Raw genomic sequence first — 24042 nt, forward strand, 5'->3', positions numbered from 1 at the left:
TTCAAGTAATATGAATATGGCAGTTTTCAATAAAAACAAAGGAGAATGTGGTTTCTGATTTGGCTGTACAAATATAAAACTTCAAGTGACCCAGATTCCAAAATCCCAGTTCTGCTAAATTCATGTGCAAAACGGATCAACATCTCTATACTTCCACTGTTCGTGTATTAAAAAGAATGAATGGTTCACAAGACCACTTGAAAAAAAACTGACCCAAGAAAATAGTCACTTATTTGTACAAAAATGTCAAAGGAATTCTAAGATGTCTTTTATAATAAACAGTTAACTTACTGCTCTTACCTGTCCCTAAAACTCACTTTTGTATTAACAACTATCTACAGTATTTCCTTATTAGTTAAAACTTTTTTTTTTTTTTTTTTTTTTTTTTTTTTTTTTTTTTGCACATTAAGTGTAAATACTGTGCTAAGTTTGGGACTAAAAGGATGTATGAGACAAAGACAGTCTTCTAACAAGCTTTCCAACATCATGATCATTTTCAAAGCCATGGGAAGAGTTCAAAGTTGAATATTAAATTCAAGTATAGATTATTACTATTTATGAAACGTATTTCTTTGTTTTGAAAAGGTACATATAAAATATATCAAATCCTACCTATCCCTCTGCTGCAGCTCAAATTTTTTGTACTTCCTGGAAGGCAATCCCTAATAAATGAAGTTAAGGTCTCTTGGCCAGGAGTTCGGGTTCTCAACGCATACTGGTACAGAGGGCTCTATCTTTTGATAATCAATTCCTTTAAGCAGCTTACTCTGTGAATGTCATTAAAACTATCTACTTCTTTTTGAAAAAGTCTTGAAAGTGCTTTATGAAAGGAGCTCTGATTGCTCTTTTTAGAACAATTTAAGATCCATTGCAAAGAAAGGACATAAGATTAAGAGGACACCTATGGAAGGAACGAGTCTAAATAATACACTTTTCCCCGTATCAATTCTGTCAGGGTGATTAACTTACTTTATAGGAGTGTTTCAATCTGCTAAAACTTCTGGAAGCTTTAAAACATTGTTGACTGACATAAAACAGAGTAACTTGGCAGAATAAAGTACTGGATTTAGAACCAGTACCATACCATTGGCTATCACTCAGGCAAGTAATTTAAATTCTCTAGCAACAGCTTTCTCACCTGTAAAATAGGATTAATACCTTCTTCACAAGGATGTTATAAGAATTAGATGAGAAAATATATTTGAAAATGCACTGTCAATCATATAGTCATGCAAATATTAGTCAAATTTCTTTCTTTATAGAAAAGCCGTAAGGAATAAATGTGATTGCATAAGAAAGGCCACGCAAAGGGCCTGGCACATAAATGCTTAATACAGGTTATTTCCCACCCTTTCTTTTGGTATATTGTGCAATTAGGAAACAGTTAAACTTAAACTAAAGGTGCCCTCATCAAAAAGACTCACATCCATTTGACCTTTAAATAGAACTATACTCGATCTCCTTTTCTGCGGATATTTTTTTGACACATAATTTTTCATTGTATTTGAGTGTGTCTGAATTCTGTGGTAAAGACCTGAATCACTAAGGTTTTCCAGGGAATCAAGTCAATCTTCTTCCATTGATAAAGCTTTTAATGAATGTTTTTCAGTGTTTTTCAAAGAATAAAATATTTTCTTTTTTTACCAAAGTTCCTGTGAACTGGAAAGTAACGTTTTAAAGATGGGGACAAAAGAAAAAAGTTAAACTTTCCTAAGGTAATGCTTTGATAAAGATTTCAAAGTAGCAATTTAGCAATTAGGATTAGGACAGACTTACATTTTTACTATTTTGAATTAAAAAATGTGTTTTGTTGTATACAATATTTAATGCCCAATTTTGCATTGTGTTAAGAATAATCTTAAAAATGCAGAAGCTCCCCATGACTGAAAACTAAAGTAGCAAGACTGAAATGATAATGATCTGTGAATTAGCCTGGCTTCTAAAAGCTACCAGTTCAAAGAACAGAAACTAAATAAAGAAACTAAGCAATCATATTGGATTTAGCCTTGGACAAGTAACAGAAAAATTCACTCACAAGTTAAAAGTATTCAAAATACAGATGTCTTTTTTTTTTTTTTTTAAATGAGGAACTGGTTTCACAAGAGTTAAAAAAGTAAAAAAGTAAAAAAAGATGAATTATATCTTCCATTAAGCATTGTAAGGAAATAAAATTCTAAACCTTATAATTAAATTTAAAAAATGAGACTAAAAATGCCATTATAAAGTGCCTTAATGTACCCAAAACAGAAGTCGGATATCCTTTATTTACAAATGATTTTTTATCACATTTACAGAAAGGCAAACATTATGGTGGAGAGGCAGCACAATAGAGTAGAAAGAACTCTAGACTTGGAGTCAGAAGACCTGAATTCTAGTTTTGGCTTTGCCACTAATTATTTCTGACCTTGAGTAAATGTCAACTTTTCTGGGCTTCAATTTTCTCATCTGTAAAATGAGAGGTAGAACTAGACTGCTTTTAAGAATAGTCCTGACCACCCTTGTAGATGAAAATTTTATATTAAGCAATGAAATACTGTTATTCTTAAATGCCAGTACTACATAACAGAATACTATACAGTAGGTAAAAACATTAGCTAGAATTCTGATCAACTGCATGACTCAATGATTTGGCTACTTCATAAAGATGGTTTTCTAGCAGCACGAAAGTCACAGTACTTTGGCTACTGGTACAGTATGTATAGACTTTGAGGAATGCTAAAACAATCCAAATACAAGGGAAATCACAATGCCAATAACATCTGCTACCATTTCCTTATACCTCTGTTGCAGCAGACAGCATGGGGATGACAGCATGAGGAACTCTGAGCTACAGATAAACAACATACTGTCCTTCAAAAAGACGCACTAGGGGTTAGCAAAATGAGGAAGTTTGTGCATATGTTAAGTCCTTAATCTTGATTAAAATAATCTAGATTTAATAAAACAAAACTAGCATAGATATATTTCTGTTTGGGGAAGCTTACCTGGCAAGGTAAACTGTCTGAGTGATACAAATTTAATCTTCAAAAAGTATTTTGATATTTCGGTTTTTAAAATATTAGCAAAGTTACACTCAGATTTTTTTTTTTCCCAAGAGTTAGCCCAACATAGGGCCATTCTAAATTTATAACAATAATTAGGCATATTTCTCAATGAAATTGTCTGCTTTAATAACACATCTGGGCCAAACACACCGTTAAGAGAAAAAGGTGGCTTTTTCTCATACCTTTTTTTTTTTTTTTACTGCTGCAAACGGAGATATACTGGCATTTACGAAGTTTAAATGTTAATGCCAGCCTGCTAAATGATATGATGTGAGCTGGCAATCTCTTGTAAAAAAAAAAATAAATAAAACACAACATCAGAATCTCACATCAGTTTAATACTCTATACGCTCTATGCCTTGTCAAAGGTGGAATAACGCATTTGTGTACTGAAAGTACAGTTAAAGTGATACAATTTTGACAATTTTGAATGGAGGGCCTAGTGAAAGGCAGAATTGATCTCCAAAACCCACTGGTAAATTTTACAGGCCAGGGGAAATATTACATCCATATGTGACATATCAATAAAATTATGCATAATTAGTTTTTAAAGGCACATATCCAAAATATCTGCCTCCATCTAGATCGGTCATTTTCTATAATATGCCAAAACCCACAGAATATTCCAGAGTTCCCTAAGACTTGGTTGGTATAGTGGTTGCAAACTTCCAACTGACTATTTAAACTTGTAATGAAAAAGCAGTACCATTATCAGGACTTTTCCTTTTGTACTTTCCCTCCCAAAAGATCTCAACAATTGATTCAGTTAAATACACACGACTTCAGAAATTTTTAACTTCAGAACTGCCTGGCAGTAAGCAAAAATGTTTTGAAAATACTACTTAAATTACAAAAAAGGAGACTATCCACAATTCATGGTAATCTGCAACAGTTTGGAAAAGCATAAAGAAAGTGGTAGTTTTCCTAATATGTAAGAGTTTATAAATTGTACATCACAAAGAGTCAAAAAAGATACTCTAAAACTTAGGCAAAATCAACAGCTATTTCTGTCACATTAGTAGAAAAGTGCTTATTATTCATCTACATCCTAAACAATCATTTCTATCCTTTAGGCATTTTTCAACAATTTCAATTTTTTAAAGTTAAATGAGACTGTGATAAAATGAAGTACAATGGGAAATATGTTTATCCAAATCATATTTCTTCATAAAGCACAAAATGATAGAGTGTTCAAGCACTTGTCATCTCAAATTGCGATTTTATTTTTCAAATACACAAGGACCTAGAAAATCAACTTATTTAGTATCTAAGATACCTGTGTTAGGAAGAGTTCTACATCACCACACTTGCTCCATACCTGAACTAGTTCAAACTCAGTAAATCGCTGCTTTAGGATTCCTAAAAGCAATTATATTTGTGCAAAGCTTGCACAGGGAAACAAACTTGTATGACTTGGTATTTGAAGAATGAGAAAGCAAAATAACATTGTCACAACCATTTTTGCCTTCAGTCTGCAATGCCTATTCCTTTCATTAATAAAATTCATAAGAATGGCAAAGAGATATGGGAAAGTTTTATCATAGGCATTGTAGCGTTTTTAGAAATTTGGAATTTAGTAGATATTTCAGTCAAAACAACCTGCATAACAGATGCATGTGCAAAGTTTTGAAAATACAGTCCATGAAGTAATTTAATGTGATAGCTGAATTTGTTTTAAAAGTAAAATAACACCTTTTTTTTCTGATGAGATAAAACAATACAAGGAAAATTTTTATATATCTAAGCCTATGCTGTAATACAAAAAGAAAATTTGTATACATCACTAGCAAGAATCTTATTTTGTACAGATTACAGAATATTCATTTTTAAAAAGACACATACATGACCTTTGATGATACATTTCTATGCTGGCAAATACATTTTCTGATACAAAGGCACTTCGAAAACCCAATATGGTTTGGTTCATAAGTTTGCAAAGTACAAACAATTTTACAAACATATGGTTATACTGAAGGACACCAACAATTGTAAAATTACATGTAAAACCAATTTCCATTTCTTTTTTTTTTTTTAATAACACTGGTTTTGTGGGAATGAAAACAGCGGTTTCCAGCAGCTTCAGTGAAGACATTCCAGAAGACTGGAGGCCCACAGTCTGAATGAATCTCCTACTGGCTGGGGATAAGGAGTGAGGGGTGAGGTACAGGATGAAAAAAAGAAACAAAACCCACACCCCAGAACAAAACCAGAAACTGATGAAATCAAAATGTTTTGAAGGGAAGAACACAAAAAGACAAGACCAAAAGTCCAGGAGATATCCTTTTAATTCTGATCCGTTTGCTCTGTACTCCTGGCAGAGTACAGATGGCTGACTCTACCTGGTCTACTTGGTGCTAGGGAGTTGTAGTGATGATTGATTTCTCTAGTTTAAAAAGCTGGGTACAATGTTTTGGATTGTACAGTACCAGAAAAATTTGGTCCAAAAAAGCATAATTTCTTTTCATTGCCTACATGGCTGCAAAGTCAATCTGTACATAAAGCTGTCTCACTCCAGCCTAAAAAATTAAAACAAACAAAAAAAAATTAGAAAATCAAACAAGTCAATAACAGACTACACATTTCAGAAAAGTGATTCTCTCTTTTTTGTTTTAAATAAGGAAAGAATCATTTTCCTATCCTGCTTCAGGAAAATAATTCTTGTTTTCCATTATAAAGTACTAGAAAATTATTCTAGAAACAAATATATTTGTAAGTTGCAAAAAAGATTTTCCATTTATCATAGAAAAGAAAACCATGCTACTAGTCACATACCCTGTCCCAAGTGATATTTAGAAAAATGGGGTTACCCATCTACCTCTACTCTACTAGAGGATACCATAGTGCCTAACTAGTCAGCTACTAATTAAAATCAACAAATTAACGCAATCTAAATCCTCCCATTATAAATGATTAGTAAACACTTTAATAAGCATAACCATCTACTGAATATTTAATTATTTGACACTCCAACTCTTCTCTTCAATTTTGGATATGATCTTACTACTCAAGGACACTGCTCTGAAAATTGTCCCCTACCTCTCCGGTATTACAAATTTTTCCCTCTCTACTGGATCATGTTCCTATTAGTCTACAAACATACTGTAATTTCTCCCATCTTAAAAAACAAACAAACAAAAAAAAAAACTTTCAGTTAACCCCACATCCCTTTCTGGCTCTAGTTCTAATCTCTGTTCCTTTTTCTGGTAAAACTCCTCAGAAAAACTATATTTACTGTCTCCAATTCCTTCTCTCTTGAATCCATTTCAACCAACCTTTGCCTCCCACCACTTCCCCAAGACTGTTTGTCATGGTCACCTACAAGTTTCCTATACCAGTGCTCAAATCTCAGCCCTCATCTTACTAATTAATCTATCAGTAATAACCCAGGTGATCACTCCCTCCTCTTGAAACACTTTTTCCCTTCTTGGCTTCCAGAAAATACCAATCTGGTTGTCCTTTTACTTAACTGGCCTCTCTTTCTTAATTGCTCTCATATGCTGGTTCTTCCTCCTGTCTTTGACCATTAAACACTAACTACCCAAAGGCCCAGTCATCAGAACTCTTCTTTTGCTATACTTGTTTCCTAAATGATCTCATCTGTTATCCAGACTTCATATGCTCACACCTCCCAAATTTATATTTCCAGAACTCAAGTCTTATAAACCAACTATCTACTTGACAGTTCTACTTGGATGTCTGACAAGCATTACAACATAGCCAAATGATTAGTTTCCTTCCCTCAAATGTTGAACCTGTGGTCTTTGACAACTCAATTCCATTCTTAATGTTGCTCAGCTTAAAGACCTTTCTCTCATACCCAGTATCCAATCCATAAGCAAATCCTTTGGCCTTACCTTCAAAATATGCATACCTACAATCTGACCACTTTACATCAATTTCCACTGCTACCACCCTGTCAAGGCCACTATCATTTCTCGCCTACATTTTGCAATGGCCTCCTATCTGGTTTTCCTGTATCTTGTTTTTTTTGCCTTTGCCCTTCTTTGTTCTAGTCCCAGCACAGCAACTGGAGTGACGTTATGCTCTCATTCAAAACCCCCCCGCCAAAACTTATCTTCCTGAATCCTTACAAGTCCTGAGTTCTTAGCCCCCACAGGATCTGGCCCTGGATTACATGTCTGATCTCATCTCTTACTCCTCTCCCATTGTTCACTCTGCTCCAGCCACAGTGACCCTCTGGCATGGAAAACCTTTCCTCCAGAAATGTTCGTAAGACCTACTCCCGCCCTCTCTCATTTTATCTCTACTCAGATGTCACTGAGACCCACCTTAACCACCCTATATAAAATGCAACTACTGTCCAAATAGTCTTAATTTCTTGTCTCTTTCAACAGAATTGTTAAAGAAAGTAAAATGGGCAAAATAGATTGAATGCCAGTTGGCCTATGCTTATCCCCAGGTCCTAAAATGATAAAGAAATTAATAAGAAATGAAGTAGCTTAAGGCTTTGTAATAAAAAAAGAAAGATGAAAAACAAATTTTGCATAATAATGAGTTAATTACTATACCAATACATTTTCCCCCTAATGGACTAGGCTTTCCACAAAAGCTCAGCAAAAAGAGTCATTCCCTTTTAACCATCCCTCCCTATGGAGACAGCTCCAAGTTTTTCAGCTTCTCATTTTCCTCTTTTAATTTCCTTTAGAGACAAGAGTGGAATTTCCAAAGAATCCTAGGGTAAGTCACCTACTCCATGAATGTAAACTATGTTTCCTATACAGGACAAATATTCCAGCAGATAAAATAGTGCTCAGTTCCATTTAATATTCTATCACTAAAAGGACACCAGGAGTCAGAGACTGGCTGAGAGGTTATCATTAAAATGTAAAAAAAAAAAAAAACAAAACAAAACATACAATGGTCATTGTGTCTGATATCCAGAGAATAATGTACAAACCACAATTCAGTCAATGTCTTTTAAAATTGGAAAGTTATTTTTAACACTTACATACTTCTAAGAAAATAAATGTTAGCCTGGTGCCATAGACTTAGAATACCCCCAGTAAATATTCATTGTGGAAAAGGAAAACAAATCAGAAGTAAAAATTTATAGAAATTAACAGGAATATGGCTACAGAAAATTATTGGTTTACTTATATTCTTTACCAGTTAAAAATAACAGAAAACTTCTACTTTAGTTTTTGGCTAAACATAGTATTAATCTTTATCCCCTTAAAATGAAGTCTTCAAAAACTATCTTACTCTTCCAAGTGAAACCCTAAATCATTTCAGAATTAGTGAATTAGTGAGTGAATGTGATTAAATTATAAATAAGGATCAATGACTTGGGTCTCTGTTACAGTTCCTTTATCTGTAAATTGGAAAGAAAACCATCCATCTTGTAAGAACTGTAAATATGTTAACGCTGAAAAAATTTCAAGTCTTTTTATGAGAAATATACCTAAATGCAGTAGTCCAATTTTTCTCAAAAATAATTTTATTATTTTCAATAATAAATTTATGAATAAGATATAATTTTAAAATGTGAAAAATGAAATGAAAATTCTCCTGCAAGCCCTGGGCTATACTCATAGCATGAGGTATGCATTACTAGGGCATAAGTAGAAAAGGAAAACAAATTAATAAAAAATTTCAAAGTTGCCTATGTCAGAATTTAAACAGTGATCACCAAACAACTTTAAAATCATTAAAAATATGTAATGGAAGTCATTAGTAGGGTAACTCCCCCTCATCCTTGGGAAAAATGAGTTGAACCATCTTCACTGAAAGCCTCAATGAATCTTTGGTCTCTGCAAGGAAGGAAATAAAGTTGCTTGACTTTAGCTGACAAGAAGGCTTAAAATGTTTTTCAGAGCTTAAAATTTTCAAAGCCCAAATACAGTTTCCAAAACCAAAGAAGCAGCTGAATAAACTTTCAAATTCAGCCATTTTAAAAGCCAAGAATTTCTAAGGTTACCAGAAGAACCTCCCTCCACTTACTTCATTTACAACTTCAGCATTTCTCAAGCAGGCACACAGCTGCCTGCATATTTCTAAACCAAGAAATTTCCTTCTCAGAGGAACAATTGTGACTAAGTGTCAAAGTCTTAGGAGAGAATCAGGGTGTCCTATGGGTCGAAAGAAGCTCTCAATAACTGAGTGGGAAGACAGGGTATAACCAGGAGAAAAGGGAAGGTAAAGGAGAGACTAATGATCTGAAAACAGCTGTGAAAAGCAAGGTGACTACTGCTGGCCTCACAATATGGAGGAGGTGTGAGAAGGATTCAGACGTACTGTGAAGGTCTAGCATGCTTCTGACACAGACTTACTATAAGGTCTACTAAGAAAGAAGCTTAGTTGTTAAAATTCCAGATTAAACAAGCATGATATTGTTTTCTAGTAGAGTAAGTCATGCTGTCTCCTAGTTATACATAAAATTAATTCAATTATTCCCAAAGGAACTTATGCAACATTACGCCTTATTAGAGACAAGAGAGTGCTTAATTTATCCTAAGGTCTTGAATTTAACTCAAGTGCATATTAAATTATGGTACCCAGGTCTGAAGATGTATATATAAATACATACACATACATACATATATATCATTATGATCTTTGTGCCTGTAAGTTAAAAAGAGCAATGGGAACTGAACAATATTTTTACATTGTTGGCATATGTAAAGATCATTTTCAGTCAAATGCAGTTTTAAGAATTTGTCTATTCAACAAATTTATTATACATATATATGCTCTTCTAAACACTGAGAATACAAAATCATGACATTTGGTAGGAACCTGCAACAAATATGTACAATGTGAGAAGTATATCATAGGATAAAGTAATTCTGCTTAGGGTGTTCTCTAAGGCTTCAGAGAGAAAGCAATAATTGAATTGGACCTTTATGTTAGAGCAGGATTTTTGTCCTACACAGAAAAGTGAATAGTGTGGTAGGGTTAGAATATGGAATACATAGCAATTAACACCAGGAAAGAGGCTTGAAAAGCTAATTGGGCCATGTTAGAAAGTTTGGGCTTTATCCTAGGTGGCAATGGGAAGCCACAAAAGTTATCTTTCAACATTTTATTTTGAAAAATTTTAAAGTTAAAACAGTGGAACAATGAATACCTATTGCCATCACTAGATTCACCAATTGTTAACATTTTGCCACATTTGCTTTCTCTCTACTTACATATTTATTTATAGTCTTTTTACTTTTGCTGAAACATTTGAAAATTAGTTAGACATCGTGATACTTTACCAAATCCTTCAGCATGTATCTCCTAAGAATAAGAACATTCTCCCATAACCACAATACCATTTCATACCCAAGATATTTAAAATCTAGCTACACAATTAAGTTCATATTCAAATTTCTTTGATTACCAATAATATTCTTTGTAGCTGTTTTTTCCCAATCCAAGATCCAATCAAGGATCATAGATTGCATTTAATTGTGAAGTCTCCTTTAGTCCAGAATAATCCCACTTTTTTTTTTCTTCCTCCCTTTTACTTACAATGACTCTTTGAGAATCCAGGCTAATACTTTCGTAGAAGGTCCCACAGCTGGATTTGTCTTTGTTCGTGATTAGATTTGAGTTCAATATTTTTGGCAAGAGGACTACACAGATTTTTAAGGCACAAAACCAGTTTCCTCATTACATCTAGGTATTAGATAATTTTGACAGTAGTGTGGATGCCTAGATTTTTGCTACATGTTCCTAGGAAACTAGACCAAAAAAGTATTTCTGTTCTCTCTCATTTTAGATATTATTGACATGGTCCTATTCTCCCACTCTATACATAACACAATAATAATCACCCTTGCTTTGATTAGCACTCACCCAACTATGTCAATTCATGATTGCATGAGCATTAACTGAAAAGAATTTGGTTGCAGGTAGGAACCAATTAATTCATGATTCCAAATACAATATTAAGAAAAACCCAATAGCATATTAACCTATTAAAATCACACAAAAGGAAACTATGGCTTTTCTAGCGTACAAAAAAATAAACAGTCTGCTTTTAGCGAAAGCCACTGACAAGTATTTTTCTTATTCCAAGCACTGTTTTGGAATTCTTGGCTTCAAAGAGTATCTAACAAGTCTTAGAGAGGAACGTATGGTAATGGAAAATCTACTTTTCTTGAAAGAACTTAAATCAGTACAACTAAGAGTAAGTAGAAACTATCTTTCTTAAGAGTATTAACTAAAATAAGGATCTCCCAAATTTGACTCTGTGGCCGAAAAAAAATCAGTTTTATGCCTACTTCACAGCATAGTAGCAACATATAGTTGATATGTTAATAGTAAATGTCTTATAAACTAGTAGATACAATAGATTTTAAGACTCTTGGAAGAAGTTGGTAAAATGGTCTTACCTGAGTAAAAATATTATGTGTTTGGCTTAAAATCCACCTTGCATCAGCATCAGGTGCTACTACTAATTTCAAGGTCCCAACATAAACGTCAGAACATAAAGTCCAGAAGTGCTGGTCTTGTAAATTGTAAACTCCTTGCAACTGCTGCACCTAAAATATAAAGTACAGATACTAATATCATAATCAAATGTAAGTGCCCCTCCCACTTAAATTACTATGAAACATACCAGTAAATATGGATTCTGCATTCAAGTTTAAAAGATGGGGGTGGGGGTGTGGACGTTTGACTTAACAAATATATACTGAGTACTCATTATGTGCCAGGTACTACAACAGGACAGAAATCAATGATACAGAGATCAGAAAATGACAGTATTCACAATATCACAAAACTTGTTCTTTGTAAATATTAAAGAGTTAGAGGAGTCAGTGTTTCACAGAACAATTCTTCACTATGCACGAATGTCCCAGGAGAACTAAACGCCAGTGTACACACCCTTCCCCATCATGACAACCAAATAAAGGGAGGCCTCTTAAGTTTTTCCAGTGACTTCCTAAGGTTTCAATAGCCTTAGGTTAGAAAATACTGCCAAGACAAACCTCTGATTGAGGGTGAAATAAATAAATAAATAAAAAGAAGATGCAATTAAACAACATAAAATGAAAAGGGGAATAATAAACACAACAGATTTAAAAAACAAATTAAAGGTACTATGAATACTATATGAATGTATCACATATGAATATACAAAGTACTGCAACTAAATAGAATATAAACACTTCTTAACAGCTCTACTGAGATCAGCCTAGTCCAAACCAGCATTATCTCTGGTGTGGATTATTATAACAGCTTTTTTTTTTTTTTTTGCAATTTGACAAAAATAGTGTATATATTTTTTATGAAAAATAACTTTTTCAAAGCAAAACAATTAGTGAGAAGAATGGCATTGTTTTACTTTTTTTTTTAAAATTCAGTTTTATTGAAATATATTCACATACCATACAATCATATAGTTATGCATTCATCACCACTATCTATTTCTGAACATTTTCCTTACATCAGAAAGAATCAGAATAAGAGCAAAAAAATAAAAGTAAAAAAAAGAACACCCAAACCATCCCCCCATCCCACCTTATTTGTCATTTAGTTTTTATCCCCATTTTTCTACTCATCCATACACTAAATAAAGGGGGTGTGATCCACAAGGTTTTCACAATCACACTGTCACCCCTCGTAATCTACATTATTATATAATCGTCTTCAGGAGTCCAGACTACTGGGTTGGAGTTTGGTAGTTTCAGGTATTTACTCCTAGCTATTCCAATACATTAAAACTTAAGAGGTGTGTAACAGCTTCTTAACTGGTCAACTGTCTAGCCTTGCACCCCTTCCACATATTCCCAACACTATAACCAGGGTGAGATCCTTTTACTTTAGGTCAGATGCTGCTACTCCTCTGTTCATAATCCACCAATGGTTTCCAATCTTAAACTAAGTAAGAACCCACATCACAGGGCCCCCCTGTTATTTTATTCACCTCAGCTCCTACTCCTTCTTCCCTTGGCCTGCTTTCATCAGCTACACCAGCCTCCTCACCATTCTTTGAACAGGCCAGGCACACTCCAGCCTCAGGATACCTGCTAGTCCCTCTGTCTGGAATGCTCTTCCTCCCATATTTCTGCATGTTTCACTTTGTTGGGTCATTACTCAAATATCATCTTCTCTGAGGGCCCTATCTAAAATGACAATTTTTGCATTTTTATATTCTTCCACTTTATTTTACTTTTGGCACTTACCATTACATAAATATGTATTTATTTATGTATGTATTTATGTATTTATTTCAACTGTTTATTCCCTTTATATGTTTTCTATCCACAGCACCTAAAACAGTGCCTGGCCCAAGTAAGGTCTCAGTAAATAGTATATACATCAAATGAATAAAAAGACAATTTTGAAAACCTAGAGAAAATGGATAAATTTCTAGAAATATAGAAAATGCCACAACACAAGAAAAAAATGTAGAAAATATGAATGGACTTTTAGGTAAACTGAAATGGTAATCAAAGCTCTCTTTTTTCAAAAAAAAAAGCCCCGGACCCAGAGAGCTTTATTGGGGACCTCTACCAAAATTCAAGTACCAGATAACCTTTGTTTTATACCATTTTTCTAGAAAACAGAAGAGATGCCAGCATATATTAGCAAGAAATTATCTTGACCCCAAACCAAATAAAGACAGTAAACCATAAGCTAATTTCTCTTACAAAGTAAATTAACTAAATCCAACAGAGTATTAAATATATATATATATACCATGTCTAAGTTGTGGTTATCTTAAGGAGAAAGAGTAGTTTAACATTACAAAACCTATTAGTTATTCTTCAGTTAATGGAATAAAGGAGAAAAAACCCACACAGTCATTTGAATAAAAGCATTGCAACAATTTAATAAAGTTCAAAACCTATATATAATTAGAAGAAAAAAAAAATTAGACACCTCCTTAACTTAATAAAGGCTTTCTACCAAAAATATATGGCAACATATAGAAGTTTGGACCAAATGAAAATAAAATCCTCTTCAACTCTGAGATTCTCTGATTTTAAGTAATCTACTTGGGAAATTAACTAAGAAAAAATTGTTCTTATGTCTAACCAAAATATTTATTTTAATCAGAATTTGATTATTGTAGATATCATTTTCTATAAACTAAAAGATAGTTATATAGGGGAAAAATGTGAGACAATACCTAGAATGCAATCTATAAAATCTGCTTTTACTGGGGGAAGGAGATCAAGGTATACTTTCTCTTCTAAAATTCACGTCTAGGACTCTAAAAGGCATACATAGTTTGAACCTGATATCCCTGCTCATTTTTCTAAATGACATCCTCATGTTAGTGAAAGAACAACCTGCCTGAATAGATTTCCTCTACCTCCATGGAAACAGCAGTACAAATATATACTAGCAGGTATCCTAAAGCATGGACCAAGGAATGATTCCTGTGGAAACTGGCTTTTAAAGCTTCTCAAATTTAAAATTGTGGGAAAGTAGCAGATGAAGATGAAAACCTGTGCTATTATTCTTCCTCTGGCAGGGTGACACTGGAGAAAGAGCTGAGCTTTAGATTTAGAGTCAGAGTGATGTGGATTAGAATCCTAATTCAGCCAATTAGCATGTGTCTCCTTGGATGAGTTATTTAAATTCTCTGAATCTCAATTTTACCTGGGGAAAGAAGGATGATACTTACCTCGTAGGTTATTGTGAAGAACAGAAATAATATATGTAAAACATTTAGTATAGGAACCAGCTTATAGTAGGCATTCAGTAAATGGCTGCTCTCTCTTCCACAATTATGCTGATGGGTCCTATCTTAAAATTATGATTATGAATCTCAAATAGGCAACACTTTACTTTCACTATGTCAAAAATATTTACAGCTCCTTTAACCTCTGCCCGCCTTATCCCTCCGCATGATTACAATACTTGTATCTCACAGAGCAAACAGAAGCATGTGGTAAAATAATCCCTTATCCTGTACCACCAAATCTACCAGTCAACCCTCATCTATGTCAGTACTTTCTACCTTCCCTCATGTCTTTTTGGATACAGTACCCCTGCTCCTACCTACAATTAACTCCCCCATGATGCTTTGGGTACTATTCTTTCTCTCCTTCTTGAGAACTTCATTCCTTCAATAACCCCCTTCACTACTATATTACCAAGTTTTTCCCCTCTATTGGACAGATCTCATCAGTAACAAACATGCTCTAGAACTGTACTGTGCAATGTGGAAGTTATTAGCTACATGTGGCTATTTAAATTAATGAAATTAAATTAAAAATTCCATCCTTCAGTTGCACTAACTACATTTCAAGTGCTAAATAGCCACATGTGGCTTGTGACTTCCATACTGGACAGTGCAAATTATAAAACATTCCCATCATGATAGGAAATTCTTTGGGATAACATTGTTCTAAAATATCCTATTTTAGAAACAAATACCCTCTCTCTTGATACCACATCCATATCCAGGCTTTCAAGTCATTTCTCAGCTCTCTTTCATAACATTTCTTAAGAGTTGTCTTAGTCACTACCTAATTCCTTGATTCATTTTTTCTTTCATCCATTCAAATAAGGCTCTTCTTCCCAAAACCCCACGAAAGTACTCTTGTCAAGGTCATTAACGATGTTCATGATGGCAATCAACAATTACTTCTCATTTCTTCTCCTGCTTGACTCCACAGACATATTCTGCACAATTGATATCCTCCTTCTTCAGCTCTGGGATACTACACTCTCCTGTTTTCCTGCTCCCTTACTGTCCATTCCCTGTATTGTTTTTCTCTCTGTGCCCTAAATCTGGAGAAGAGAATAGAGCTAAGAAAACAGACTATAAACTCTCCCAAGGTAATCTCATACAACCCCAAAGTTTTCAATGCTACCCATATATCAATGACTCAAAACTCTTTCTAGCTGTAACTTGGTCTCTAAACTCCTGATCCGCATATCCAACTACTTATCTGTTATTTTTCCCTAGAAGTAAAGAGGCATTACTATTTTAACATACACAAAATTGAACTCTTGAATTGGGGAGATTTTCACACTCAAACCTGCACCAACCCAGCCTCAATCTTAACAAATGGCATTAACATCGACCTACTTGCTAGCCAATACTTACAAATCACTTTTAATTTCTTTTCCCCCTTCTGTTAATATAATCTGCCTATAATGACATATCCCAAATGTTTACTTCCATCTTCACTGCTACAACTGTACTCCAAGCCACCTTTTTTTTTTTTTTTTTCATCTAGATGATGAGAGCCTCATAATTGGTTTTCTTTGCTTTCATTCTCCCTAAAATTCATTCTCTACATAGCAGGCAGAATACATATTTAAAAACATAACTTAGATTTATGTCTCTCCCCCTGTCTAAAAGCTTTCCAATGTTTCCCAATGCATTAGAATTAAATATAAACCTCTTAGTATGACCAAAACCCCTATATGATCTGGCCACTGCCATTCTCTCTAACCTTACAAGCACTCTTCTCTTTATTCATTATGCTTCAGCCACAATGGCTTATCTTCTATTCCTAAAACACACTAAATTAGTTCCAGCCACAGGACATTTGCATTAGCATTTCCCTTTGCCTGGAATGCTCTTCTGCAGGATTTTCATATAGCTGGCACCTTCTTGTCTTCAAGGTTTCAACTTAAATATATCTTCCTCAGTGAATCTAATGTAACCATCCATTTCTATCACATCATCCTGTTTTATTTTTATTATAGTAAATATCACTGATTTATTTATTTAAATAAATAAATAAATTATTATTTAAATAAATAAATAAATTATTATTTAAATAAATAAATAAATTATTTATTTATTGTTTAGTGCCAGTGTGCTGGTTTGAATCTGTTATGTACCCCATAAAAAGCTATGTTCTTTAATGCAATCTTGTGGTGGGATCTATTATGGGTGGGGTCTTTTGATTAGATTATTTCCAAGGAGGTGTGACCCCACCCATTCAAGGTAGGTCTTAATTAGTTCACTGGCATCCTCTATGAGAGAATAAAAGGCAGAGACATTTTGAAGAGAGCTCAGAGAGATCCTCAGACAGAAAATGCCCAGAGACATTTTGGAGAACAGGAGAGAACAGGAGAGAAGCTAAAAGATGAAGCTCAGAGTTTGCCCCAGAGAAGCTAAGAGAGAACCACAGATGCTTAAGGAGAAAGCCACTGGAATCAGAAGCTGAAAGCAATGCAACCCAGGAGCAAAGGACCAACAGACCAGCCACATGTCTTCACAACTGACAGAGGTGGTCCAGATGCCATTGGCCTTTCTTCAGTGAAAGTATCCTCTTGCTGACGCCTTAGTTTGGACACTTTTATGGCCTTAGAACTGTAAATTTGTGAACTAATAAACCCCCATTGTAAAAGCCAATCCATTTCTGGTATTTTGCATTCTGGCAGCCTTAGCAAACCGAAACAGCCTATTTCCCCACTATGCTATAAGTTCCTTGAAAACACAGACTCTGTCTATCTCATTTACCATTACATCCCCAGTACCTTAAAAATGCTTTGCACAGAGTAGGAGCTCAAAATATTAATGTAGAATAAATCCTTATATCATCTCTTACTCATACTCTATATTTTAAAAGAGCTATTCAATTTTGAGACAAATTCTACTTCATTTTCTTCAGTAAAGTTCAATGTTTTCCAATGATTTTATTCTGTTTTGTATAAATGGCATTCATGGTCAGCATTCAGTTTTGGAAGAAATACTAAATTATACACACATGCTATTCATGTTTAGAAAAGTTTAAAACCCTAACAGTTTGGAAACAACATAAAATCTGGAAGCTCTGCAACGTACCCTCTGATAGCATTGTGGCAAAGTATTTTCCAACAGAGGTGGAGTTCTCTGCATTAATATTCCAACAGACTCTCTTAAAAGAGGAATAACACTAAAAGAAAGAAAGACAAAAGTTCATTAAAGCCACATTCTGACAATCCCATCCTGTAAGAAAGTAATAATATACCTCCCTATAGCAGAATATAAGATTAGAGTAATATGAGGAAAAAGAATACAATCATCATTCCAAATTTTTTCATGTAATCAGTGAGTCATTAACTAAAAGTAAGAACTAGAAAAAACATATATCAATGTATGAAAGAATAAACTTATAATAATCAATAATATTGGACCACCTGAAAAAATCTAAATACAGCAGCTGTTCAACTGTATTTAAAATATGACTTCAAGCGGCCAGAACCTTCCTCTCATGGCCCACTGGCCCTTTATATTTACCAAATATTTACATGCATTTATCTGAACACCACTGTTAAGGAAGATACACAAAACTAATATGGTACATTCAATCAATATTTTTCAAACCTGGTTATACATCCTTCTTACTTCATTATTTAAAAGATACAGAAGCCTGGATAAACCACAGATATAGTGAATCTGCATCTCTAGGGATGGCCCAACAGTCTGTATTTTTGATGTAGCTGGTCCTTGACTAATATTGGCAAACTACTACTCTAGGCTATTTGGATGGTTAAATGTACAAAAGCAATTACAGTGTAATGGTGAGGTTGTTTTTTGTTTTCATTTCTGACATACTGAATCAGAATCTTTGAGAGAGGATTTAGGCATCTATGTTTTAAAAAGCTCTGCAGGTCATTCTGGTGAATGAGGGTGCTGATCAACCACTTGAAGTAGACTAAGAGGGGTAGTTAGAAATAACTTCATTACATTTAATAGCTTAAGCCAGTGCTCTCACATGAAACTTGCAGAATATCAAGATTTCCAAAATAAAAATCTCTCCTGATTATAGCTGTAGACGATGGAGCTAAAAGGAACATACACCTTTCAGGAAGGTCTCATGGGAAGAGTAGACGTTGAAACAGTACCTTAAAGGATTAGTGGTATTTCTGACAGTTGGAAAGGAAGAAGATACTATTGAAGACCCAAAGGAACTGAGACAATGCTTGTCTTATTCACTATTATATTCCCAAGGCCTAAAGTAATTGTCACCAAGTGGGCCCTCAGTAAATACTTGTTGGTTGAATAAATGGTAAATATGTAGCTATCAGATGTTTTAGAATCTGGATAGAAAAAGGGAAAAGCCACAGGGAAGAAATTAGGAGAATGTTCTCATACTTAAGTGTACAGTGACTAGCACTCGGGTAAGGAATATAATAATAGGAACAAAGACAAATAGCAAAATTAAACCGATATTGTGAGAAATTACTAGCATTTAATCAGATATAGTGGAAGAAACGGTAAGAGCAATGTCAAGAACAAATGACGATTGAAAGTAAAAAGGGGTTGACAGTTAATGAAGATGAAAAGCTCAATATGGGCAAGAGTTTCAGTTACATGCAAGTGAAAATATTCTTCAATTAGATGGTGATTTAAGAGCCAGAATAATTAAGAAGTCATCCTTAATTCTTTCTTCTCCCTTATGACCCTCATACTCTAGATTACCAATGTCTCATGATTTAACATCTTGACTCCATCCCATACCCTCCATTCTGCTACACATGTCTACTTTAATCTCCATATCTTTCACATGATTATAATAATCTCCTAAAACGTCCCTTTGCCTCTTGTCTTCTATCCTCAAGCTCGTTGTGATTGGCAGCTTCAAAGGTGGTCCCAGTGATTCTTACCTTCCTGGTTTTCATGCTCTATGTAAGCCCCTCCCCTTGAGTAGGCTGGACCTAGTGAACAGGCAATGAACAGAGTATGGCAAAAGTGGTAAGATGTTACTTCCAAGATCAGGTTTAAAAAAAGGACTCTGATTTCCCTCTTGTTCACCTGCCTCTCTTGCTCTCTCACTTGCTCATAGAAGCCATGTTGTGAGCTGCCTTATGGAGAGGCTCAGATGGCAAGGAACCAAGGGAACTGAATACTGTCAACAACCACTTCAGTGATCTTGGAAATAGATTAAATAGCCTTGAGATGACTGCTGCTCTGGCTGACACCTTGACTGCCACCTTGTGAGCAAGCCTAAGCCAGAGAGCCCAGTTAGCCATGCCCAGATTCCTGAGCCACAGAAACGATAAAATAACAAGTATTTGTTGTTTCAGCCACTAAGTTTCTGTGTAATTTGTTACATAGTGTGGTGGTTTGGTGTTATATGTACCTCAGAAAAGCATGTTCTTAAACTTAATCCATTCCTGTAAATTCACTGTAAGTAGGATATTTTGATGAGCTGACTCCAATTAAGGCATGGCCTGCCTCAATCAGGGTGGGTCTTAATCCTATTAAGGGAGTCCTTTATAAGCAGAATGAAATTCAGACACAGAGAAAGCCAGGGGAAGCAAGAAGCTGAAATTCAACGGAACCCAGAAGAGAATGGAGAAGCTAGGAGAGGTTGCCATGTCCACTGTCATGCGACAGAGGAGCCAAGGACCAAGGATGGCTGGCAGTCAGCCCCATAATGGCCAGTCTTCGGGAAAAAATCATCACCTTGATGGCGCCTTGATAGTGCCTTGATAGGAACTTTCTCTTAGCCTCAAATCTGTGAGCTAATAAGCTCCCACTGTTTAAACTAACCCATTGCATGGTATTTGCCTGAGCAGCCCAAGAATCTAAAACACATACCATCAGTAACTACTACAACCATTCTTTATAGAGCTATTAGATTAATGTATCCAAAATAAGTATCTGACTATATCCCTTCCCCATTATAAAATCTTTCAAAATCTTCTCACTAGCTAGGGAATAAAGTGTAAGCTCCTTAACACGGAATATAAAATCCTTTGGATGTGACATCTCTGGCTTCACCTCCTAGAAATCCTTCCTTCACGTTGTATGCTCCACAAACACAAAAATACTTACACTCGATCTTATGCTGTATTTTACTTTCATGCTTTGGCTCATGTTGTAACCTCTGCTTAGAATGTCCCCAAACTGGCCTGTATTTTTTTTTTTAAGCCCTCATGTTTTACTCCTTATATGGTATTTTTTCTAATACAAACTGTCCTCCAAACTGTATGAAATATCCTTTGTGCTCCTATAAAAAAATCTTTGATACCAATGGTATTATTACATTGCATGATAATTATTAGCTTGTATTTTTCTCTCCCTCAAAACTGAAAGCTACTTTAAGGCAGGGATTGTGTTTTATTTATGTTTGTTTCTCTAGCATCACAGACAGTGTTTGGCAAATAAATGTTTATGGAACAGGATGATAGCTGAATCCATGTAACATAATTAATTCAGGAAATTTTAAAAAAGTATATTTAAGTCCAGGGATCAATGACTAAATTTTATAGAATGTCTAGAGTTAGCAGTTAGGAAAAAGAACTAGTGAAGACAATAAAGGTACTATTGGTAAAGTATCAGAGTAAAAAAGGAAAAAAGTAGTAAAAAAGGAAAAAAGCAGTAGTAAATGCCAAAATGAAGGAAGAAAAATAAAAATTGAAAAAGGCCACTAGATTTAGCAATAAAAATAATCATTGGTAAAATTTTACGAGGAGCAAAATCCAGGTTGCAGAAGACTAAGGAGTAATGAATGGGTGGAAAGCAACTGGAAGTGGAGTTAATTTTAACAGTTAAAAAATATTGGTTCATCGAAGCTGAGCTGTCATTAAATAGGTAAAGACTTCCTGGATTTACAGAAAAAGGAAAGAAAAACATGATGGCAGACTAATAAGGTACAATTCAATCACTGGTCATTAAAAAAATGAATTACAACTATCATGGCATTTTTCTTTTCCCTCCCCATTCTCATTTCTCAGGAAAAAAGGAGCAATTATAGAATATTTTTGTATACCTAACTTATAATTTTTATGTTTTCTCACTTCCTTAACATACTTCTCAGAACAGGAGGCACAAAAACAACTTTCTTCAAACTATTGTTTGAGAATAGGAAAAAAGTATTTTTTCCCCTAAATATGTGCCTCTGAAATTTAGCCATTTTGATAATCTCTTCTCCAATCTTTATCCCAAGGAACTCTAATAACGCCTGGAGATATCTGAGGTGGAAAAGACACTCAAATGGAAATCATGACGAGTTCTAATTCAGTAAGCCATTAAACAGCTTTGGGCAAATCAAATAACCTTCCAGGCATCAGTTTTCTCATCTATAAAATGAGAGAGTGGATTAAATATCAGGGCAATTTCTATCTTCAATAAATTTTTTTATTCAATAAGAGAAAGTGGTCAAACCACAAGGACTAGTAGAGAGAGAATATATTCAGAAAAAAAGGGAAATATGTTATTTTTATATACTAAAAAAAGCAGCCACCATATGGAGCATACGATATGCTTAGCAAACCAATGTACTCCATCATTAGTTAAGCAATCCTCCAGATGAATTTTATTAAGAAACCAATATAAACTAAGTGATTATTAAGCACCTCCTATATGCTTGGCATAAGATTTTCTAGAAGCAAATAGAACCTTACTTTTAGTTGTGGAAATGGAGTCCTAAAGCACCAAAGAATTTTGAAAAATTCAATTCAACAAACATTTATCATATGCCTAACATGTAAATCAAGTGCTAGGTACTGGCAATAAAGATAAATAAAACAAAGTATCTTACATCAAAGGAAGTTATAACTTTTTTTCCTTATTGGCTTGTTGATAACTTACTTTTAGATGTACCTTTAAAAATAAAGGAGAGAATAGAAGAGGACATGCACCAGAAGGCATATAGTATACACAATGAAATTACTGTGGTCTATTTAGCAATACATGTGAAGTGTTTTTTGCAATAAACTTTAAAAATAGTTATTGTTTAAGAATACTTAGGTTTAGTCTAATTTTTCCCCCTAAGGACCTTGAGTGAAAACACAGTTGAAGAGATGATGAGTCCAATCTATAAAAATCCTTGAAGAGATGAACCTTAAAACCTCAGGATATTTCCTTAAACAGTCCTAGAGTCTCTTAATAAAATCACCCAGAACAACTATCGACAATTTTATTCAAATCTTTGGGTGCATTCCATTCATGTTGCCTCCCAAAGTCTGCTACTCCCTGCTGCCACCTTGGTAAAACATAATCTAGTGCTTCCCTTTTTCTCCTCTTTCACATGAGGTCCTTAGTTTGAGGATCCTAGAACTAGTAAACAAGTTTCATAATCACAGATAAAAGACGATTAAAATTAAAAAGGAATTTATAGCCTACTCACTGTAACACTCGAGAAAATAAAATATAGAGCACTTTTTTTAAATACAGATTGAGGTTTTTATTGATTTTGCTATACTACAAAATTTGAAATGGTTGCCTGCTTAATAAAATATTTACATTTAGCAGTAATAACAAGCCTTTAACCAAAACATATGGATGTGTCAACTCTAATTTTCTCCAATATGTAAGAATTTCAGTTTTAGGAACTATAAGCCATGGAACTGGTGGGGGAAAAAGGGTACTTGCCAAATCACAGGGTGACATGTAATTTAGAACCAATGTTAATTTCCATGTTAATTTCAAAGGTCGTAAAAATGTAAAGGAAACCTGTAATAACTCTATTTTTTGTCTTTTAAAATTGTGTTTAACTCAGGAGTTTGTGGCCATTTTTTTTCTGATTAACTATCGTAATGGGGAATCATAAAACAGATTTTAGCATGGATCTATCTAGCCATAATGAAAGGATATGTAGAAAAAAGACAAGCTTAGCAAATTCCTTACTGAGCTAAGTAAGCATTTGGAAACAATTAGAGGTTCACTTCTGGTTGACTAACCCAATTCTAGCTTTAACAATGAAACACCATTTTCCTAGCATATATAAAAAGGGATGACTCATTAGGTATATGAGTTTACCAGCAAAAGAGGGTAATGATTTTATTCTTCAAAAGCTGAAAGTGAATCAAATTTATAATTACACAAACAAGAACATAAAATTAATTGTGAAAGCTTTAATCTTAAATGCTAACAGATTAAATGAGCAACAGTTACTTATTACTGTTTACTGCCAGTTACTTTACAAATAGAACTACATTTAAATCTTGCTTCAGAAGCAGTTTTTAATGAAAGAGTCTCACCATTTCAAAAATAACATTATCTAACAGCAATTATAAACAAACAAAACAAAAGAAAATTAAAGATATGCATTATAAAAACTTCTGAAGAATAGTCAGACTAGTCACAATCACAATACTTAACTGAAAAATTTCAGAGAACTGAAACTGGTGCTTA

At 34.2% G+C, this 24042-nt stretch overlaps 1 protein-coding gene across 1 annotated transcript in view; it reads right to left on the reverse strand.

Annotated features, from left to right (window-relative positions):
• Window positions 1–362: 362 nt before the first annotated feature.
• The window catches only part of SLC30A7 (solute carrier family 30 member 7), a 103518-nt gene continuing 79838 nt past the window's right edge, over window positions 363–24042 (reverse strand). Inside the window, exons 9-11 of the mRNA XM_037826527.1 lie at window positions 17761–17851; window positions 11387–11536; window positions 363–5560 (exon numbers count right to left, since the gene is read on the reverse strand). Coding sequence (XP_037682455.1) covers window positions 5513–5560; window positions 11387–11536; window positions 17761–17851 — 289 coding nt within the window. The 3' untranslated portion in view covers window positions 363–5512. The remainder of the gene's footprint in view (window positions 5561–11386; window positions 11537–17760; window positions 17852–24042) is intronic.

Source organism: Choloepus didactylus, chromosome 2, assembly GCF_015220235.1.
Source record: "Choloepus didactylus isolate mChoDid1 chromosome 2, mChoDid1.pri, whole genome shotgun sequence".
Classification (NCBI taxonomy): domain Eukaryota; kingdom Metazoa; phylum Chordata; class Mammalia; order Pilosa; family Megalonychidae; genus Choloepus; species Choloepus didactylus.